General features: G+C 39.6%; 2 protein-coding genes across 2 annotated transcripts in view; one reads left to right on the top strand and one right to left on the bottom strand.

Annotated features, from left to right (window-relative positions):
* Positions 1-7,485, top strand: part of LOC114061105 — a 9,458-nt gene extending 1,973 nt beyond the window's left edge. The window contains exons 2-7 of the mRNA XM_027891156.1: positions 265-425; positions 1,179-2,269; positions 2,309-3,101; positions 4,055-4,180; positions 6,052-6,177; positions 7,387-7,485. Coding sequence (XP_027746957.1) covers positions 278-425; positions 1,179-2,269; positions 2,309-3,101; positions 4,055-4,180; positions 6,052-6,177; positions 7,387-7,424 — 2,322 coding nt within the window. The 5' untranslated portion in view covers positions 265-277 and the 3' untranslated portion in view covers positions 7,425-7,485. The remainder of the gene's footprint in view (positions 1-264; positions 426-1,178; positions 2,270-2,308; positions 3,102-4,054; positions 4,181-6,051; positions 6,178-7,386) is intronic.
* A 3,966-nt stretch (positions 7,486-11,451) lies between these two features.
* On the bottom strand, positions 11,452-18,394 carry RP9 (RP9 pre-mRNA splicing factor). Its single transcript, XM_027892372.1, has 6 exons — positions 18,164-18,394; positions 16,481-16,511; positions 15,598-15,727; positions 15,190-15,281; positions 13,693-13,754; positions 11,452-12,576 (listed from the first exon to the last, which is right to left on the bottom strand). Exons 1-6 carry the CDS (start codon positions 18,355-18,357, stop codon positions 12,357-12,359), a joined length of 729 nt encoding a protein of 242 aa, XP_027748173.1. The 5' UTR covers positions 18,358-18,394; the 3' UTR covers positions 11,452-12,356.
* Between the last annotated feature and the right edge of the window lie 210 nt (positions 18,395-18,604).

The following is an 18,604-nucleotide window of genomic DNA, read 5'->3' as shown; positions in this document are numbered from 1 at the left end:
TTTAAAGCATGTTATAAGGTTGGCTTGAAAGACTAATGCTGAAAGCTGCATATAAAAGCTAGCTTAGCAAAGGACAACTGAAATATTTGACCTTGATAGTAATGTCAGTTTTCTATTTTCTGTCTGGAAGATAGTAGCTTTCTGTTGGAAGGACCTGGTTTCTTTGAGGTGGGAGAGGAATGTCTGCTAAATTCTGACAGAGCATAAAATCATTAGGTTGTGCAGTTTTTAAAGTGATTGATAACGATCATTTATCCCTTTCAGTGTTTAAAGAAAAATGAATACTGCCTCAACTTCAGAAAGTGGATCATATTCTACAAGCAACACAAGACCCTTTTTTTATGCTCAGCCATCAGCACAACAGCCTTATCCAAATCCATGGTACCTCAGTCATGGATACAGTCCATATTATGTACCTGCTCCAGGTAAGGTCAATGAGAGCTCTCTGGGGTAGCTTTGCTTAGTAAGCTACTGCTAGAACAGAGGAAACAAATATGTATCTATGTTGATGGGATTCTTGGGAGCTTAAGTGAGAATTTAATGTAATCCTTTAGTTGTCAAAAATCTGACTTATTAAGTATTACTTAAAGATGTAGCCTCTGTGGTGGAAAGCATCTGTTTCTGGAGAATGGAAACAAAGCAAAGTATTAAGTAATGGTCATCCTGCAGACACAGAGCTCTAGAATATGCCTAGCAATTAATATGTGTGTGTATATATGAGTTCCATACATGCATGCATGATAGCTATGGATATGTGTAAGCTTAAAAAAATTATTTTAAAAATAATTATGTGAGAAGCACTGTTAAGTACATCTTGTAAGTTCCATACTTACGTTAACTTCTCTCTGGAGCTGTCTTTTTCAAAGATAATGATATAACAATATTCTATGAAATAACAACAAAACAAAAACAAACCAGAAATCTAATTGGTGAGTGTTCCAAGGAATGAAATCAAGCTCTGGTTAAAGAGTAGGTGTCCAGATAAGCTATTCCGTAACAAGGAACTCTCTCTGGGTTTTTGCAGCAGATTTGTTTCCAAGCATTGAAAGGTGGAATGCTTTATTTAACTATGTGTCTGATCGTGTAGTTGTCCCTGTGTATGCAAGAAAATATTTTTTAGGATAACTTATTTCAGAAAGAAGATATATTTGTCTTTTCTCTTCATCACCAATGTCTAGGCTTCCGAAGTGGAAATCCATATTTTCCATTTTATTCTGTTGCGCTCCATGAGTACCCTGGATTTTTTGTTCCACAGCATCCAATGCATGCAAGAATTAACAGAAGGCCTTATTTTAATGCTGCCCCACCTTCCCCTATGTTTTATCATGCAACAAGATTTAGACACTATAATACCCCTGGGAAAAGAATGGAGACAAAAGAAACACAGACTGATCCTAGACAGCCTGAAAGCAAGCAAAAAAAGCACCAAGATACCCGTACAGAAACGAAAGGTTGTGATGCAGGGAATATGGCCTGTGTTTCTTCTGGTATAGGTACAGAGACTGAAAGTACTTCAGAGAAACAAGATTCATCTGGATCTTCCATTGTGGTAGACAGAGAGTTTCATAACAAGGACCCTGCCAGCTCTACACAGTATAGAAACCTCCCTACTGGAAGCTATGCCTTTGAGAAGGAAGAAGTGAGGATAGAATATGGAAATGGCTCTCCAGCTATTCAGCTGTGGAAGTCCTTTAAAGAAACTATCCCGCTGTATGATGTGGCAAGTGCTAAATCAGTCCCAGAGAACATAGTGCCACGTGACTTATTTTCTGTTAGCTCGTGTGAAGGCATGATATATGGCCCTCGTGAAGGGGGGCAAATGATGCCAGGAGCTTCCTTAGATGAGAGAGAAGCTGTTGTCCCCTCAAAACAGGGTGCTGAAACTGCGCAAGAGAAAGATGTCCAAAACAATGAAGTGAAGCTGGATGCAGAAAAGCTGGCAAATACAAGTCAACAGGCAAAATCCCCCCCAGGTGAAACCATGGCAGTGCAAATCACAGAGCTGGCAAGATCTGTTGGCATAGATAGACCAGTGGTAAGACAGGATGTGGTAATAGCTAAAAAATCTAGCACTAAAAAATCTGCAGGCTCAAAAACTTCTCAAGAAGAGCCCAGCTTTATTCAACAAGCAGGACTACTTCCATCTAGTATGGAGGTAATGAGTGACTTGAGCTTTCAGCAGAAAAAGCTGAATTTAAACCACAGAGCAACCAGTGAAAGCCAGACAGGTAAAAGTATTTGGTGTGACAAATCAATTGAGAAGTATGTTCCCTCTGGCAGCTGGCTGGCTTCTTTGGACAGTATGGACACAAAGTACGACATTTGTTTGCCACAAAGGAAGTGCCAAAGTGTAATCAGTCTTTCTTCTGATGACATGTCCTCTAGAGAGGAAGGGTCATCAAGTGATAATGCCCCAGTGTCTTATTTTGTCCCTGACTATGTGCTTCAGAAAAGCATGTATACTCCTCAGAAAAGTATAGACAGCTCGGAGAAAGAGAAGATTAAAAATGGTGGGTCCCTCAGTGAAGATGAAGTGGTAGCAAAGGAGCAGATGAATGGTCAAGATGTCAGTTCTCCAGCTGCTAAGATTAAAGAGGCTTCCAGCAAAGGTAGAAAGCTGGGAGCCCTTTCTAGATCTCCTAGTAGGAAAGAAATCAATTCTCTCAACAAAAAAGCAGCTAAAACTTTGTCAGAAGTCGAGGACTCCGAAGAATATTCTGTGAAGGGTGAAGAGGAGGATGAAGATGGAGAGGATGAGGAGGATGAGGATGATGACATGGATGAAATCGAGTATTTCTTTCAAGAAGCCCCTCCATATGGAATCTTGACACCAAATAAAGGAAGTTTCTACCCAGTTGGCCCGAGAGTGCTTTGGAAACCACCTAAAAATGCTGTACCAGCACAATTAATCAGCTGGCCCGCTCAAGAGAAAATAAAAACTAGGAGTGGGCTTGTTGAAAATATTGGTGTGGTGTACAAGCCGAAGGAGAAAGAACGAGATGAAGTTGTGTATAGTGACTATGGGTATTACGGGAGAAAGAGGCCTATGACAAGAAGAGAAGGACTTGAGCACCAGCGAATGTTACGGAAATTCTTGGGAGGTAAGCTAATTGCTGAGGACGAAGTGCTGATTAATAGCATACACAAAACACCTAATTGCAGTTGCAAATTGTAGCTTGAACCAGTGTGAAGATTAGAGGATGTTGTAGCTTCAGGTTTGGTTTAGAGCCAGGTGTCCTGCAGAATCCTTTTTTCAAGCAGAAGGAGTTTGCTGCATTTTCTAACCTATTGCATAAGAATTCTGCTTCTTCACAACCACCAGAGAATAGTGCAGAAACTCTCCTTTGCGTTAGATTTGATATACTTCACCTTCTGGCGTTAGTGGCAATTTATTAATTTGAAAAGCTTAAGGTAATTTGAACTACAGATTTACTGGCGCTTAAAGTCTTGGAAGCGCTGCATTTAAGTTTATACAAACAGTCTGACTCTCCTATCACAGATTCCTGCTAGGTACATTAAACAGGATGAAGTTCATTATAATCCAGTGGATAAACCCTGTATAACTTCTCTGCAGAAGGGGAGTCAAACCAATTTTTTTTTTTTTAATATAACAGCTGTTGTTTTTCTTTAGAAACAAAAGTTTTGCTGTATTTTCAGAAAAAGCAGTGTGAAACTATTAAATTGGAAAAGAACATCTTATTTACTCAAAGGTAGATGTTAGAAATTGGATTAATCTAAACTGAGAATAAGCAGTAATGTTGGCACTTCAGTAGGTGGCTGCTGTTTAGTGTAGTCTTATATTGTGAAAGAAAACCACGGTATTTACTTTTAATAACAGGATTAGTGTTATTAAGCTTTTTCTCTCTACAAAATCTGTAGACTTAAAGTGGTTTGTTTTTGTCCAGTGTGGCCTTCAGAAAAGTTTCTATTTCAACAGACTCCTACAATTAGATCCAGTAGCTGGCTTTGCATTCTGGCTTGTGGATCAAACAGTGTATTAGCATTAGCAAAACTAAATACTGACCTTAAATCAACTTTTTTTTTTTTTAATTAGGAAGGCTGCTAAGGGAGAACCTGGGGATACTGCCTGAAGAGTATTGGATTAGAAGTGGTGCTAAGCCCAAATTTAGTGGCCAAATACATGGCAGACTCTCACCTCCAGCCAAGAGCAAAGACCAAGGTACAACTTCCTCAATGTGTTTTTGTTCTTAAGGAACACTCAAAAGGATATGGTACAAAATAGCAAGCATGTGATATTTGGATAAGGTTTGAAAATAATAAAACTAATTCTTGTTGCTCTGATATTGATGAAATGCCTCTCAGTCAGTACATCTTGGGCCTATTTACAGCCTTCTCAAACCCTAACAGGGGAATAAGAATGCATGATAGGTACTTTGGGTTTTTTAAAGGAATTATGGGAAATCAAAGCATCAAATGCTTTGATGTGGCCAAGTGAAGCCTTTATTTACGTAAAGCTGTTACTTCCATAAACAGTAATATTAATTCTTTACCCAGATAAGGCTTCCCTTGAATGCATACGCACTGGTAGGTCCTTATCTCTTGATCTTACATTTGAGTAAAACATATAGGGAGTCATGTGGTAGCTACATAGGCAGATGATCAGGGAAACTAGCACGGGCCAACAGTTGCCCTGATGCTGCTAAAGCAGGACTGAGTGCAAATCACTGATCTTGTTAAGGAAAACATGGAGAAATCAGTTATTCTAGCAAAGTAAAAGGTTAGATAGTTTCAATACCTTGTTATTAACTCCTGGAGCAGAATGTGTGTTTTTTTTCTTTACAATTAATACTTACTTGGAGCTCAGATCTGCTTTGGGTGCTTTTTTAAGGGTGTTTCTCAGTGTAAGTGCTGTAGGAACACCTATAGGATTTGCTGTAGTGCTTCTCTCCTGGGTCACATGCCTTCAAGTATCTCAGGATCAGTCTATCAAATACTGAAGTGTGAAGCTATTTTCAGAACAGACTGACTTGCTTCTCTTTAGTTCACTGATAATACATATCAGATCTCCTGTATCAACAGCCTAATAGACTATTCTTTAGAGTGTATTCCTCAGAGTTCCCTCTCTGCATTGCTTTCCTGCTTAAGCATATTGGGGTTTGGGATTATTTGCATCTTGCATTGGAGGCTTTCTATCCACAGACTTCAGTATTGTAGTGGGTTTTTTTTATGCTAGACTGCTCTATAAAAGTTGAAAACATTTCACTTTAGCAGCACCACTCTTAGCTCCTCTACAACAATTCATAAAAGTATGATAATAGTTCTAAAATAATTTTGTTACCTTTAACTTTCAGCATGTTGCTTCTATCTCAAGTCACAGATGGTCCCACCATACTGAGGATGTTTGGTCTATGTGTTATTCCTTGCTTTCTCCTCCTCCTTTTCCAGCCTGTGTAGCCTGAAGAAGCTATCACAGTGTTAGGAAGCAGGAATCAGTGTTTTCTGAATGCTGTTCATGCCAATGGATGCCTCAGAAGTGCTAGTAAAATCACATCCTTTTTAAAATGTTGCCTATATTAGAACTTGTTTTTTCAAAATAATCCTGAATTTAAGCATCCTGCAAGTAAGGGGGTTTGGTTAGAGATACAGATATATTGCTTTAGCAGTAAAACCATATGCTAAATTTGACTTCTTGAACAGTGTACCTGTGGTGCACAACTTTACAGGTCTGAAGGATTAAGTTTTTTAAAGACAGTGGGTGAGTTGGATCACTTGGACATCTATAAACTAGTCTTGAATACTTAAGACAGTGAACTAGAGCAGAATTATCCAACTCTGATTGGGTTCTTTTTTGCCATACTAACACCTACCCAAATTATGACCCAATATACAGGGCATCCAGAATTATGCAATGATTCAATACTGTAGACATACAAGACTTGCTTGACACATGTAGAGTCAATTTTATCAGCGAATAGGCACAGAGAAGGGAGGGAGGAAGGGGGACGTCACAGGCCAGTTGTTGAAAGACAAGGTTAAATTTGCCTTGTGACTGTGTTGAAGAAATAACACCAGTTGTATCTTGCTATTTAGGATGCCCACCTTTGGTTAAACCAAAGAAGAAAAAAATAGGCAAGCCACCTTCAAAACGCAGGGACACAAGACATGATGTGGAAGAGGTAGAAGTGTGGGAGATGCCTAAATACAGTATATACAAAGGTTGGTACACAGTGACAAGCTACAAAAATAACTGTTACAAGGATTCTTTCATTACTGTCTTGGGGATTAAATTTTCTCTGTTTGAACTGCAAGGACAACTTGTGAAATAATAGCAAATGCTACATATGTGGATAAGATAAAGGGGGGGGGGGAAAAAGGACAAGCTAAACTTTGAACACTTGCTATGAATACCAGTGTAGCTTTGACCAGGTTAGGTTCCTTCTCTTTGTTTAAGGTAAGGATGGAGGAGGAAATCCACACCAAAACCTACTGTTTTAGTCTAGTTACTCTTCAAACTGTTGTATCCTTTTAAAGTGCTGGGTCCTGTGTCACTTTGCAGTATATCCTTTTCTTTAAGCTACAGATCTGTCTCAACCAAAATACTGTATTTTTGATACAACACAAATGCACGTAGATAATTCTTAAGAACTTTATGGAGTAGGAACTTCTTGCTACTTTGGAGGGAAAATCACATTAAGTAGGTTGAGTAATAATTATGCTTTTCTGTACTTGTATGACACTCTGAAAAGGTTATAAATTGGAAAGGGGTCAGTACAGGAAGCTACCTAAAAGATCAGAATTCTTTCTGGAAAAGAACAAGCTAGCATAGTAAAGTGAACTTGAATATTCCATCAGGGAACATGAGTAAAAAATAGGCTCTTTCTAATATTAAGAAGAGGATTGCTCTTCCCTGTATTTGCAAGTTTGGAAACAAACTTAGACTAAAGTGTTTTATTAGTGAAAATTAATGTCAGCCCTGAAGCCAAATTGTTTAACCTTTAATTGCTGATCAGTTCTTAGTAGAAGAAACAAGGAAACTTGCATAATCCCGAAATACTTCTTATTTGTCCCAGAAATAGTTCAAGTTTCTTGGATGAATTCAACAATAGTTACAAGAACACACTAAGAATGTGCTATGAGTTTCACATGGAACTCTTATCTATTATATTGGGATATTCTAAACACCAGTGCTACTCTTGTATACTCATTTATACTTGCTGGGAAATAGAGTACATAACTGTAATATCAACCGCCAGTGCCTGCAGTAGGAAAAAGCAATCACTGATGTCTATCTTTCTTTAGAAGCAAATTGACATTTTGTTTGGAGGCAGAATGCATACTTCATTCTTTCTGTTTTTTTTTTTTTTTTTTTTTTTTTTTTTTTTTTTTTTTTTTTTTTTTTTTTTTTTTTTTTTTTTTAACTTTTAGGTCGTGGAACAAAAAAGTCCCTCTCCAAGAGAAGATAATTGCAAATATTGGGGCAAGAGGGGGGGGAATGTATCGAAGGTTTGTTTTGCATAATCCAAAATTCAATTATTATTGTATATTTTGTAAGTTGCTCTGCACTCCTAAGGGTTAAGAAGTAACACTGTAAAGACTGAGGATGCTATGAAAATGGAATTAAGTATTTAACACCAAAGTCACCTTTTTATAACTAGCACATCCACTATTTAAGTAATAAATTTCATAGAATTGCACTTTTGAGACTTAGTGTATTCAATAGCAAAAAAGTTTAATGTGGGCACATCCATGCACTGGTGCTGTTATAGCACACCAGTTATTGCTGCTCAGCTCTTAAACTCTGCAGGATCGTAAAGCCTGTCAATGTCCTCTCATATATGATGTGGATGTAAGTACAAAATCCTCTTCCATCAGCTGGGTTGTCAAAGTGTAAAGGAATATAGTTAGAGCTGTATCAAGTCCACATACTGACTTGAAGTTTTGAGGCAGTTCCTCAGATCTTCCTCTCTTCAAATGCATGATGGAGGACTAAAACTAAAGCGCTGAGTTGATGCTTCCCCTTCCTCCCCTTCTTTTCCTGCGGAGTTTTTGAGTCCTTTATGGAGATGGATCTTGAAGGTGAAACAAAAGGTTTTGATGGTGTGCCCTGTTTCCTGACTTCTTCCTGATGGCTTCTATTACAGTTGATACAGACCTTGGCAACTGACTACAGAGTCTCTTTAGAGAACTGAGATGATAAAACTAGGTCTCTGCTGAGCTATCTTATGAATAATGGAAATAGACTGATCTAAATGAGGTAGATGGCTCAAAAATGTGTGATTTTTTTTTTTCCAATGCCTATAAAGGCTAATATCACCGTATGAGAAGAATAAATATGATGCTGCCAGTCTCAAATGATTCCCAAATAAAGTGATAGTGTGCATGATAAAGGAAAGGAAACTAAAAAAAAAAAAAAAAAACACCTGTTTTTCTTTAATAAAGGGTGGAGGGATTGTACAGACATGACTTGTCTTTTGCCTCCTCTCCCATGTTGTTATTCTGTGTCCTAGAGTAAACTACAGGGATAAAAGTAGCATTTCCTGTGACTGCATTCAAGTTTCACGCCTACCTAGTCTGACCTGTAACTGAGGTTATGCTGTTTTCCCTCAGTGAGGAGTACTGATGTTTCCCTACCCAACTGATCCTTATTTTTATATTCCTTTTAATACCACTTGCTTACTTGTTAAACCTCTACTGTAACTGCAGCCTTTAACCCAAGCTGTTAGGAGAAGGAAACTACACTTATGCCAAAGTTTTTTTCCTTTCTACCCCAAGCCCTGCAAGAAAACAAGGAATAGAAATTCTTATTTGGCTTTTTTTGCTGCACAAAATCTCTGTTGCACCAGAACATCAAAGAGTAAAATGAGGGAGGGAATTACCTCAAGCATGGAGCTTTTTAATACCCAATTCTGCTGACAGGCTTAACTGTGGCTTTTGCTGCTTATCTGATGAAGAAATATTCATGACCTCGTGATCAGATGGCACTCTTACTTCTCGGACTGGCTAATGCTTGATAGGTGCTCCCAAGATCATGCTACTCATTCCTTTACAGGCCTTGCACTAGTCAGTGTGATTTCTGCTCAGATGCAAGAAACAATTTAGAGCCTGGTGATGCTAGCTCCCAAGGAGCTGTGAGGGAGTAGCAGTAGGAGTGTTTAGACAGCTCTTTGTCTGGAAACAAATGCTATTTTAAACTGATTGCTTATATATCTTGTAGTATATTCACGCTATGCATCCACACCAATGTTAAAAGTAGTATGCATGAATGTTCTAGTACTCCAGAAATAATTCTTTGATAATTTATATGGTATATTCTACTCTAACAGTACTAGTCCTGTGACCTTAAATCTAAATTTTCTACTTAGCTTTTTTTTTGCTACTCAGCAGCATGGATGATTTGTGGATTGCATCTTAACTGGCTTACAGCTGTTATCTAATGTTCCAGTGGGTAAAATGGCCACGCTTCACAAAGGCTGTGAAGTACAAACAAACTCTATCCTAAAAGGCTGTGAATTCAAGCCCAGGCTCTTTCTGTTCAGCCAGGTAACTAGCCCCAGTGATATTTAATTTTGCAGATGCGCATACGTGTCAGCTTTTGTTACCACTGCAGCTGGACTGCCCAGTGATTCACTGCAGAGCTGGCAGGATCGTGGACCTGTAACTGTCGCAGTTCTGCATTGCCTTGGCAGCTTTCACATGCTTCCTGCAGCATCTGCTGAAGGGCAGCTGAAGAATCTATTTGCTGCTTGGCACACCAGCAACAAACCTAAGAGGCCTCCGAGGCTGCCGTACTGTGATCTTCCTTTGGACAGACTTACTGTCTGGGACTCAGGATTTCTAAATCACTATTTGTAACTAACTGAAACCTCTGTTGCAAAGTGGGTGTGGTGTAACCACTGATGAGGAGCCAGTGGGCGATGCTGGCTTGCCAAGTTTTAATAATGTTTTTTTAATTTTCAGTATGGTGGCACCTAGATGGCAAAGTTTTCCCTTTTACAATGTCCCATGTTCTGTCTTATTTTGAAAAAAAAATAATTACAGGTCTTTTTATTAAAATCAAACAGTGTAGATGGGAGTCAACGGCCAAAAAAAAAAAAAAAAAAAAGAAACCCACACAAACCCCATAAAACTCATGGCATGCTAACTGGAGGCACACCAAGGAAAAACCAAATTCTGTGTTTGAGTCCTCAGCTTTCCCTGACTTGCTGCCACTGGCTGTCTCACTCGACAAGACTATAAACCCCAAGTAATTTCACAGCCAAAGAAATAAGACAGATATCAGTATTTTTCCTGAAATACCTTTCTGACAAAAATTGTTCAGAGTATTAAGATAATCAAAGCTGGCAGTTGAAGACCTGTGAAGCTATACTGCCTATGAGGTTTGTTTTAGCTGCATTTTGTACTTATTTAGATTCATGGAACTATACATTTATGCTGTTTCTAACCCTCCAGCTTCAGCAGAACTTGCAAGTGGAAGTATACATGTCTGCGAAGAAGGTCAGTAAAAAAAAAGTTGTTTGAACAAAAACATTTAAATGGTTATGATTTAACAAATGAGGCTAAACAGTCTTTTAAGACTATACCATTCTGTCCTGCTTTCTGGATTTACTTCTACACAGAACAATTTTCCATTAATATAAAAGGAGTGCTGGTATTTATCTCTAGTCTACATATTTCTAAATGACTTAAGAGTCTCTTAAATGACAGCTTTGGCATTGTTTAAAATGCCAAATGATGACACAAATCGTGCTTCTCTGCACTCTAGTGGTGGCTGCTAGCCAGCACTGCTATAAATCTTACTCTATTGAAACGGTTTTCATTTTCAAATGCCACTTGTTATGAGTTTCAGTAAAGACCTACATGTATGGGATATGATTAGAGATTTAGAAAACTGAAAAGGATAGAGGGAGAAGAAAGAGGAATGAGTTGTTCACATAACTTCCAGAGCAAGAATGAAGGTGTATGAAATTAAACTAGCAGGAACCAGTGTGAAAGCAAGTGAAGAAGAGTTCATTGCTGAAGGAAATCACAAGGTTTGCAATGTTTGCTCTACTTTGTTGGAGCTGGGCTGGGGGCTGTTCAGTGTAAGCACAGAGACTGAGTTTAATAGAAATTGAAGTAATTCAATAGAAATTTCAAAGCAAATCTAGTTTTCTCTCTCCTTTTGCAGAGTGCCAGTATCCACCATCTAGTCCCTCAAAGTGCAGCTTTGTACCAATGTATCTTGAATGTTTCAAAGAGGGATGATTACTGTAATGCTGTTTATAGCTATCTTCCCACTTGAGCCTGCAAGGTTATTTAAAGGAAAAGCAAGGTCAGCATGTAAGGTGTACAAAGTACACAAAACTTTCTCTTCTTCCTGCTTACAAGTTCTTTACTACTGCTCTGTGGCTTACATTCATAGAGTTGAAAACCATTTTGAAAGCCTTACACATTTATATTTTTGTGAGATGACTCAAAAAATGTTACGTCATCAAATCATTTTAGTAAACATAAAAAGTAGGTTGGAATTTATTTCCCCCAAGCCTTTTTAAAAGGACCCCCCCCCAAAATTGTATCAAAACAACTGATACTGAAGTATATGCAGAAATTAATCTTTTTAATTTCTTACATGAAACACCTCTTTTTAAATAACTAAAACCACTACCTCCTTACAGTAAAGTTGAATATCTAACATCGTTACACTTGGCTCCCACTCTTAGAGTTTAGAGAACACTTAGGATGTTTCAGAACTGTGCATGTTAATGGTGATGATGTTGAGGTTTTGTTACACGCACACAAATCAAGTCTTGCTGCAATTTTGTCTTAAAGTAAATCCCCTTGATTAACTTTTTCCCCCTTCAGCAGTACTCTTTATTTAGCTAGCTGCCAATATTAGGATAAGTACACTGAACTTCAGCACGTATGCGGAGAAAAAAAATACAGTACAACCCGCTTATTAAAAGCACTGTAAGTGAACTCCCAGCGCGCTGCACGGTGCAAACTGGAGTCCTGTTACAGTGAGGCTTTGTATGTAATAAAATAACTTCATGGAGAAAAGACACTGCAGTGGGCAGTCTGCTAATGCTGCAGATTTGTGGGTGACTCCTTGGTCGTCACCGCTTCCTGCCGATGGTGACGCGCGGCACTGCAGAGGCCCAGCTCGACCAGGACGGATGACCCTTAGCACAGGTTTGTACAGCACAAAGATGTGGCTGAGTGTGGTTTAGCACAGCTTGCTTTCTTCTTTCTGACTGCAGAGGGGCAGAAGAGGATGCCAGTGTAGGCTGCTGTATGCATACATCTGTATGTTCCAAGTTTAACAAAGCCCTTTCTGGTGTTTTCTTCCTCGTTCTTTGGATCTTTCCTTGCAGTTCACAAGTAAGAGAGGTCAGTGAGCGTGCAGCAGGTGACTGCTGTCAGTCAGATTCTGACTTCTCATTAGATTTGGATGATTTACGCTTCCTCTTTTTTTTCTTCTTCTTTTCTTTTTTTTTCTTTTCCTTTTTTCTCTTTTTCTTCTTGTGTTTATGTTCTGAGGAAGTGGAGCTGCTGCCATCTTCATCATCCTCATCACTGTCATCACTACTATCATCTTCTGAGGTAGAGTCCTCCAGGAGTTGCTTCAGTTGCTGTATCCTGAGTTTAAAAAACATGAATGAGAATCCTTTCTAACTCTCCTCTGCCTGTAGTAATTTATTCTAGCTTTTGGGTTCCCTTCCTGGCTCGAGGAATGGAAGCTGCATGCAAAGGGCAGGGGAACATTTCCTCTTTTGCCTAATTACACTCCTGTTACAGATAATATCACAGACTGATAAAAGCAACCCCCTTTGAGACAAGCACATGTTGTGCCTTCAGGGACCTTCCATCTCATGGGATAGCAGCAAAGACTTACTGGCTTATTTATGTGTGCAGAATAATAAGGCAACAGCTATCACCTGACCACCTGCTGATAAGAAGTTGCTTATCCATACACAGAGGCATACTGGGATTATGATATTATGACAGAGATACAGAGATGATATCAGTGAAGCTACAGAATAGGCTCTACTCTGGATGCAGAAGTATTTTTGGAAGGCACTCTTCCTTTTAACTTTCAAGGATTACTGGTAAATGAGGATGAAGTATTTGCTTATTTTATTACTGATCTTCAGTATCCTCTTCAAGGATTCCTCTCCAAGGAAAAGACAACACACCTGCAGCAGCAGTGCTGCTTTATGGGCTTCCTATAGTTTCTTTCAGTTATTCCACTGATGCAGTTCAAGCAAGAAAGCATTAAAAACTCTGCTGCTCTATATACTAAATAATGACCTCACAAAAGAAGCAACACCAGGTGCCTGGAACTAGCTTTCTAAATCTACCCCTTCATGAACACTGAAGGCATTTTGACACACTAAATTTTAGAAAACATCTCAGCAAAGTCACTGAAGGAAAAAAAGAAACCAAACTGGTTTTTTTGGCCTAAAAAACCCTAAACCTAAGTACCTGAATCTTATGGCATAAATGAATACAACTCATCTTTAAACTCTGTTTTGGAGAACGTATAGAAGCTAATAGAATTAAAGAGGTAGGAAGTACTACGGAGTCACTGTTCAGAAAGCAGAAATGCCTTAGTCTGCCAACATAAAGGAACTGCCATTAAAAAGATGCTCTGAGCTCAAAGTGAGCTTATATCAAAATTTCACCCATACATTAGTACCATGTTATCAAAATAAAAACTAAATTGAAAATGTAGTTTACTACAGATACACTTACCTCTTTTCCTTTTCGTGACGTTTATTTTCCCTTATTATATCGTACATCGGATCTTCATGTGCCTTTAAAGTGGAAAGCAGAAAATCCTATGTTGGTAAATCAAAGCATTTATCACCAACAGTTGTATTTCCTAAAAATATAAACCAAAGCAATCGAATGCAAGAGGCTTTTTATCAAAAGATGGAATATGCTTAGCAAGCTCTTAATTCACAAGTATACTCTCAGACTGAACATGGTTAATCTTTACTTCAGGGAAAGCTTCTCTAATTACATCACTAATGAAGGGGACTCTCCTTAGGTATAATAAAGCTTCAATCACAGTTAACTACGAGAATCCCACACACAGTCTGTGGGAATAGCTAGACATAGATGGACTACTGAGGTTCAAAATAATGAGCTGTACCCTTCTAGTATATTTGAAAAATTTGGATACAAATACACAGGAATACAGGAACAAGAAATATAAGACAAACAGATAATGATGTTGGAGTTGTCCTATCATGCTATGTGCTATTGTTACTGGTTCTTAAATCAGCTAATTTTAATTAAACAGGCAATGCAGCAAAAAGATAGCTGTGCAGGAAGATAGCATGTAAACTTTAAGGTGGGTTCATGCCATGCAGGAATGCAGCAAAGAGATGCGGAGACCATTTCTGCAGGAAGATGAAGCAAACAAGTCCAAGAGAGAGGATATAGCAGGTGCTGACCAGTTAAATGTCAGTAGCAAATGAAAGACGTTGGGAATGCACCACGAAGGGCCTTGGACACAGAGCAAGGGTTTGATGCAACAGAGAAGAAGCACGAGGAGAAATGAAGAATAGAGGCGATCTGGTCATGGGAGAGGGCTAAAAATACTGTTTGCAGTTGCATACAATCAGTGTGAGTCCAGAATCTGGACAGAATTATCCCAGATTACATTTTTCAAGGATAGAAATGAGGATATAAGCCACTAAGTGATGAGAGCCTGAAATATAGATTAACACTGCGGAGCAATGGGAAAAGTTAATCACGCAGGAAGAATCTGCAGAACTGAGAGGCAGCCTCATGTAGCAAGAGATCAGAGTTGTAGACAATGACTGGATTACAGACCTAGACAACAGCATTCATGATGTGGTTGTTCTCAGCGAGAGCAGAAGGCTTGAAGCAGCTGTAATGTGGGCAGCTCAAGCTTGACTAAACATTTTTTTGTTATGTTGACATTTTAATCAAAAAAAAAATGAATATAATGGTTGAAATAGGTTCTTGAAGATTTTCAATTTAGATGTAAAAATTACGACTTTTCCCCTCGAAGAGTAGATTTTCTGCAAAGTAGTCAAACATCCAACCACATCTGTAGCTTTTTCTTTATTAGAAGACTGTCGGCATCTATATTATACTAGAGATGGAGGAAAAGTCCTTAATAAAAGCACCATCTGACAGGCTTCTCTTCACTTGCAAGGTTATGCATTGTCAGGACTAAAAAAGGACAAGCAATAATAGTACAGTATTTGTACTCACTACTCTAAATTGTTCCAATTTCTGATTGCCTTTAATAAAGAATGGGCATTCCTTATCTCCTGTTCTGTGTCCGTAACGTTTACACCTCCAACCTTTAAAAAAAGAAGCAGCAGTGAATTGCACCTCTGAGACAGATCAGAAGAAGTATAAAAAAACCAAACCCACTTTTATGCAAAATATTTCCAATTTGTTGGAACAAGCAGAGAGACACAAGTACTATGTTGATAAATTTAATGTACATAAAATACGAGGCTATTACAGCCTTCAAGATACTGGATGCTTTTATACCAATATGATGCCAATCTACCTGGACCTCATTATCTGTCCAGCAACATTCTGCCCTCCCCCCAGAGTAAATGGGTGGATATATTAAGGTCTAAATGACACCTGGAATATTTTCAGCCTTACACTGCATAACCTTGACTTCTTTTCCCAAAGGCATCCAAAGCCCTTTTGTTGGGGCGTGTGCCAGGAATTCTCGTGCACTTTCATTGCCTGGTACATCAGGTATGCAGTCTTCTGGTTTTGTTTCATTCTCCTACAAAAAAAAGAAAAGAAATGTAAGGAAAATAACTTCTTTTTTTTTTTTTTTTTAAACTTTGTAAAAATTAATACTTTAAAAGTGCAGGCCTTCACTTAGTATGAAACCTATTTCCCACTACTTTTTTTTTTCCGTTGTAAGATGCAAAGGATCTAAAATTCTTTTTCTCTCACACTTGAATATTCCAAGCAGAACTTTACTGCCATATAATTTCACTCTTTCCCATTTATTTTAGTAATTTAAATAAATTATATAAATGAAATATAAGTTATATAAATGAAAACTTAACACTCTTCCTGCTACAAGACATAGCAATTAAAAATAACTTTTACAACTCAGAACGGTGTTTTTTAGGTTAAAAGCACTACACTATGGCTTAGGTATATAAATTTGGCAAAAGTAATTAATGTGATGAAAGGAAAGCACTGGTACAGAAATATTTAAGCCTAAGCAATGGAGAAGAATCCTGTAAAGTAAGTCATTCAAACTGCAAATCTGCTTTCCATAAATGACTCCCCTCTATCCACACTATTAAATATTACATGAAGTGTGAGTGCTAAGAGATGATAAAAGAACTGGTCTCCTCCTATCTGATTCTGGGCACATCATCTGGATCTGCTGTAACTGAGGATTCTCTGAGTTTTTCCTGGGAAGCACTTACTTCTCTCTGCAATTTATATAGGTAACACTGATACATGCCTAAAGAACAGGTTGTGTGAAAATACCTCGTAATGCTAAAAATTTACCAACCTTTATTAGCCCTGGGGGAGGTTTCTCATAGCTGAAAAGCAATAGAAATATTGTTACTCTGCAGCTTATCACAGACAAATAAATCGAGAAAATACAGGTTTTCGATGACTTAAAACCTTCAGCTCACATTTTTCCTTAAATTTTACTCTATCACTAATGACCAAGAACTACAGCAGAACATGGATGCAAACTGACTGAGAGACAGTATTTGTCATATCACCACACGTGTCTCTTGCAAACATCCTTCAGATTCACATTCTTGTGGGAGAACAACTACTTGGTGTGGCTGTGTGGTACATTCAGTTTAGCTTCAGTGACCATAAATGTGTGAGTCTCTCCTCTTTTTCTGTAGCACTCCTCCCCAGGATCTCACTGATCCAAACTTCTTTACTCCAGCACTGCTAAATCACAGATATAGTGACCAGAAAATGTCAAGTTGGACTGTTCCTCACATCTAGCTTTGCCAGCCGAACCTAATACACAATAATTTCATCATCTGCATATTAAACCTAAAGAGAGAACCCTACTGACCAAAGTATCATATTTCCTGCAGCATTTCTCTGGAGTTAACAGTAGATACAACATTTATTAAAATCCAAATAGCAAAGAGGTGCTACACATAACACACAGCAACTGAGAAAAGGGCGTGTGCTTGGGATTTAAATGCCAAGGCACCACGAAATGGTCCCGGAGTTTTAGAACACACATTATTCAGAAAGATGCAGGCCCGTATAAATGAATTTGTTCTAGGGTCTTTTTCCCCCAAAGTTTCATCTTTATTTAAACATTGTTTTCTGTAAAGTGCTACCTTTTGGACAGTCTAAAGAGTCATCTTAGAAGTGGGCAGAGATTTTTTTTTTGCTTTAGCTTTTCAGCAGCACGTAAAGGACAGCAACGTGTGAGACCAGAGTCCTGAAATCCTTTGTTTTACCAAAGACTCTTTTCAACAGGACTTTCCAGACATTATCCATCTGTCAGGACACAAAGCATCTGTACAGGCTGTACCTCATTTTAGGCCCTAAATTTAATGGCATATGCAATATTCTGTTGGCTTAGCTGTACACACACCCCCTACCTACACACCTACAGGAATGCCGGGCACAGTCATACCAATACCATCAGAGCAGCAGTGAAAAGTTGTCTTTATAACAGTAACTCTGGAGTGCTGTTTGGTGAACTAAATAACAAATTTTCACTTCCACCTGGAAAAGAAATCACGTTCTTGTGAACCTTCTGATCTTTTTATTCCATTAAAATAATAATTCCCTTTCAGTGCAATAACATAAACCTTTTACAGCACCGCGGACTCCTGACGGAACCATCAGGCAGATCTCAAACGTTTTTATCCTAATTTTTTATTTATTTTTTTTTTTAATCCATCCTAGTGGAACAACCTCTACTCTTCATCCCTCGGGCCTGGGAGGAACCTGTAACAGACCCGTCTGTCCCTCAGCGAGCCTTTAGTTAAGTCGCCAAGCAGCTCCTGCAGGGGGCCCCGAAGCCCCTGTGCCGACCTACCCTTAAGGGGACAGAGGGAGAATAAACCCCTCCTCCCCCCCCCACAAAAAAAAAAAGAAACACCCCAGCCCTGCGCTGGAAACGAGCCCCAGATGCCGGCGGGGTGGTCTGAGAGCAGCGAGGGGGCGGGAGCCGCGGGCAGCCCCCCCCTGCTCCGCTCCTTACAAAGACTCCAGGTGCTGGATCTTCCGCAGCTGCTGCGCCTCCTGCCTCTTCCGCTTCCTCTCATGCCGGTCCTGGGTCCTGCCGCTCGCCGCGGGCTCCGCCTGGCTCTTGGGCCGCGCCTGGCTGCCCCTCGCCCCCTCCTCCTCCTCCGGCCCCTCCTGCTGCCCCTGCCCCCTGGGCGCCCGCTGGGACATGGGCGCTCCGGCAGGACCCGCGGCGGACCGCGGGGCTCCGGCGACGCCCCCTCCCCGCCCTCCGCATCCCGGTTTCCGGCCGAGCGCCGACTTCCTCCTGCGCCGGCATCCCCGGGCACCCCGCCTCCCACGGGCTGGGCTGGGCTGGGCTGGGCTGGGGGGGAACGCCGGCACCGTGCTGCCCCCGCCGCTGGCACCCTCCCCGGGGGGTGGGAATAACGTGCGGAGTGTTCCGCCTTCGAAACAC

This window comes from Empidonax traillii, unplaced genomic scaffold (assembly GCF_003031625.1).
Source record: "Empidonax traillii isolate 1590-97213 ecotype Southwest subspecies unplaced genomic scaffold, ASM303162v1 scaffold14:size4059594, whole genome shotgun sequence".
Taxonomy (NCBI): Eukaryota; Metazoa; Chordata; class Aves; order Passeriformes; family Tyrannidae; genus Empidonax; species Empidonax traillii.
This window is presented reverse-complemented; position numbering and strand designations above follow the sequence as displayed.

Excerpts from the sequence above, each read along its gene's own strand:
- RP9 (XM_027892372.1), bottom strand. The coding sequence starts at position 18,357 with ATGTCCCAGCGGGCGCCCAGGGGGCAGGGGCAGCAGGAGGGGCCGGAG. Across the intron at positions 15,282-15,597 it reads AGAAGTCAAGGTTATGCAGT|GTTGGAGGTGTAAACGTTAC; the intron begins GTAAGGCTGAAA and ends CTTTTTTTAAAG. Across the intron at positions 13,755-15,189 it reads AATTGGAACAATTTAGAGTA|GCACATGAAGATCCGATGTA; the intron begins GTGAGTACAAAT and ends TCCACTTTAAAG.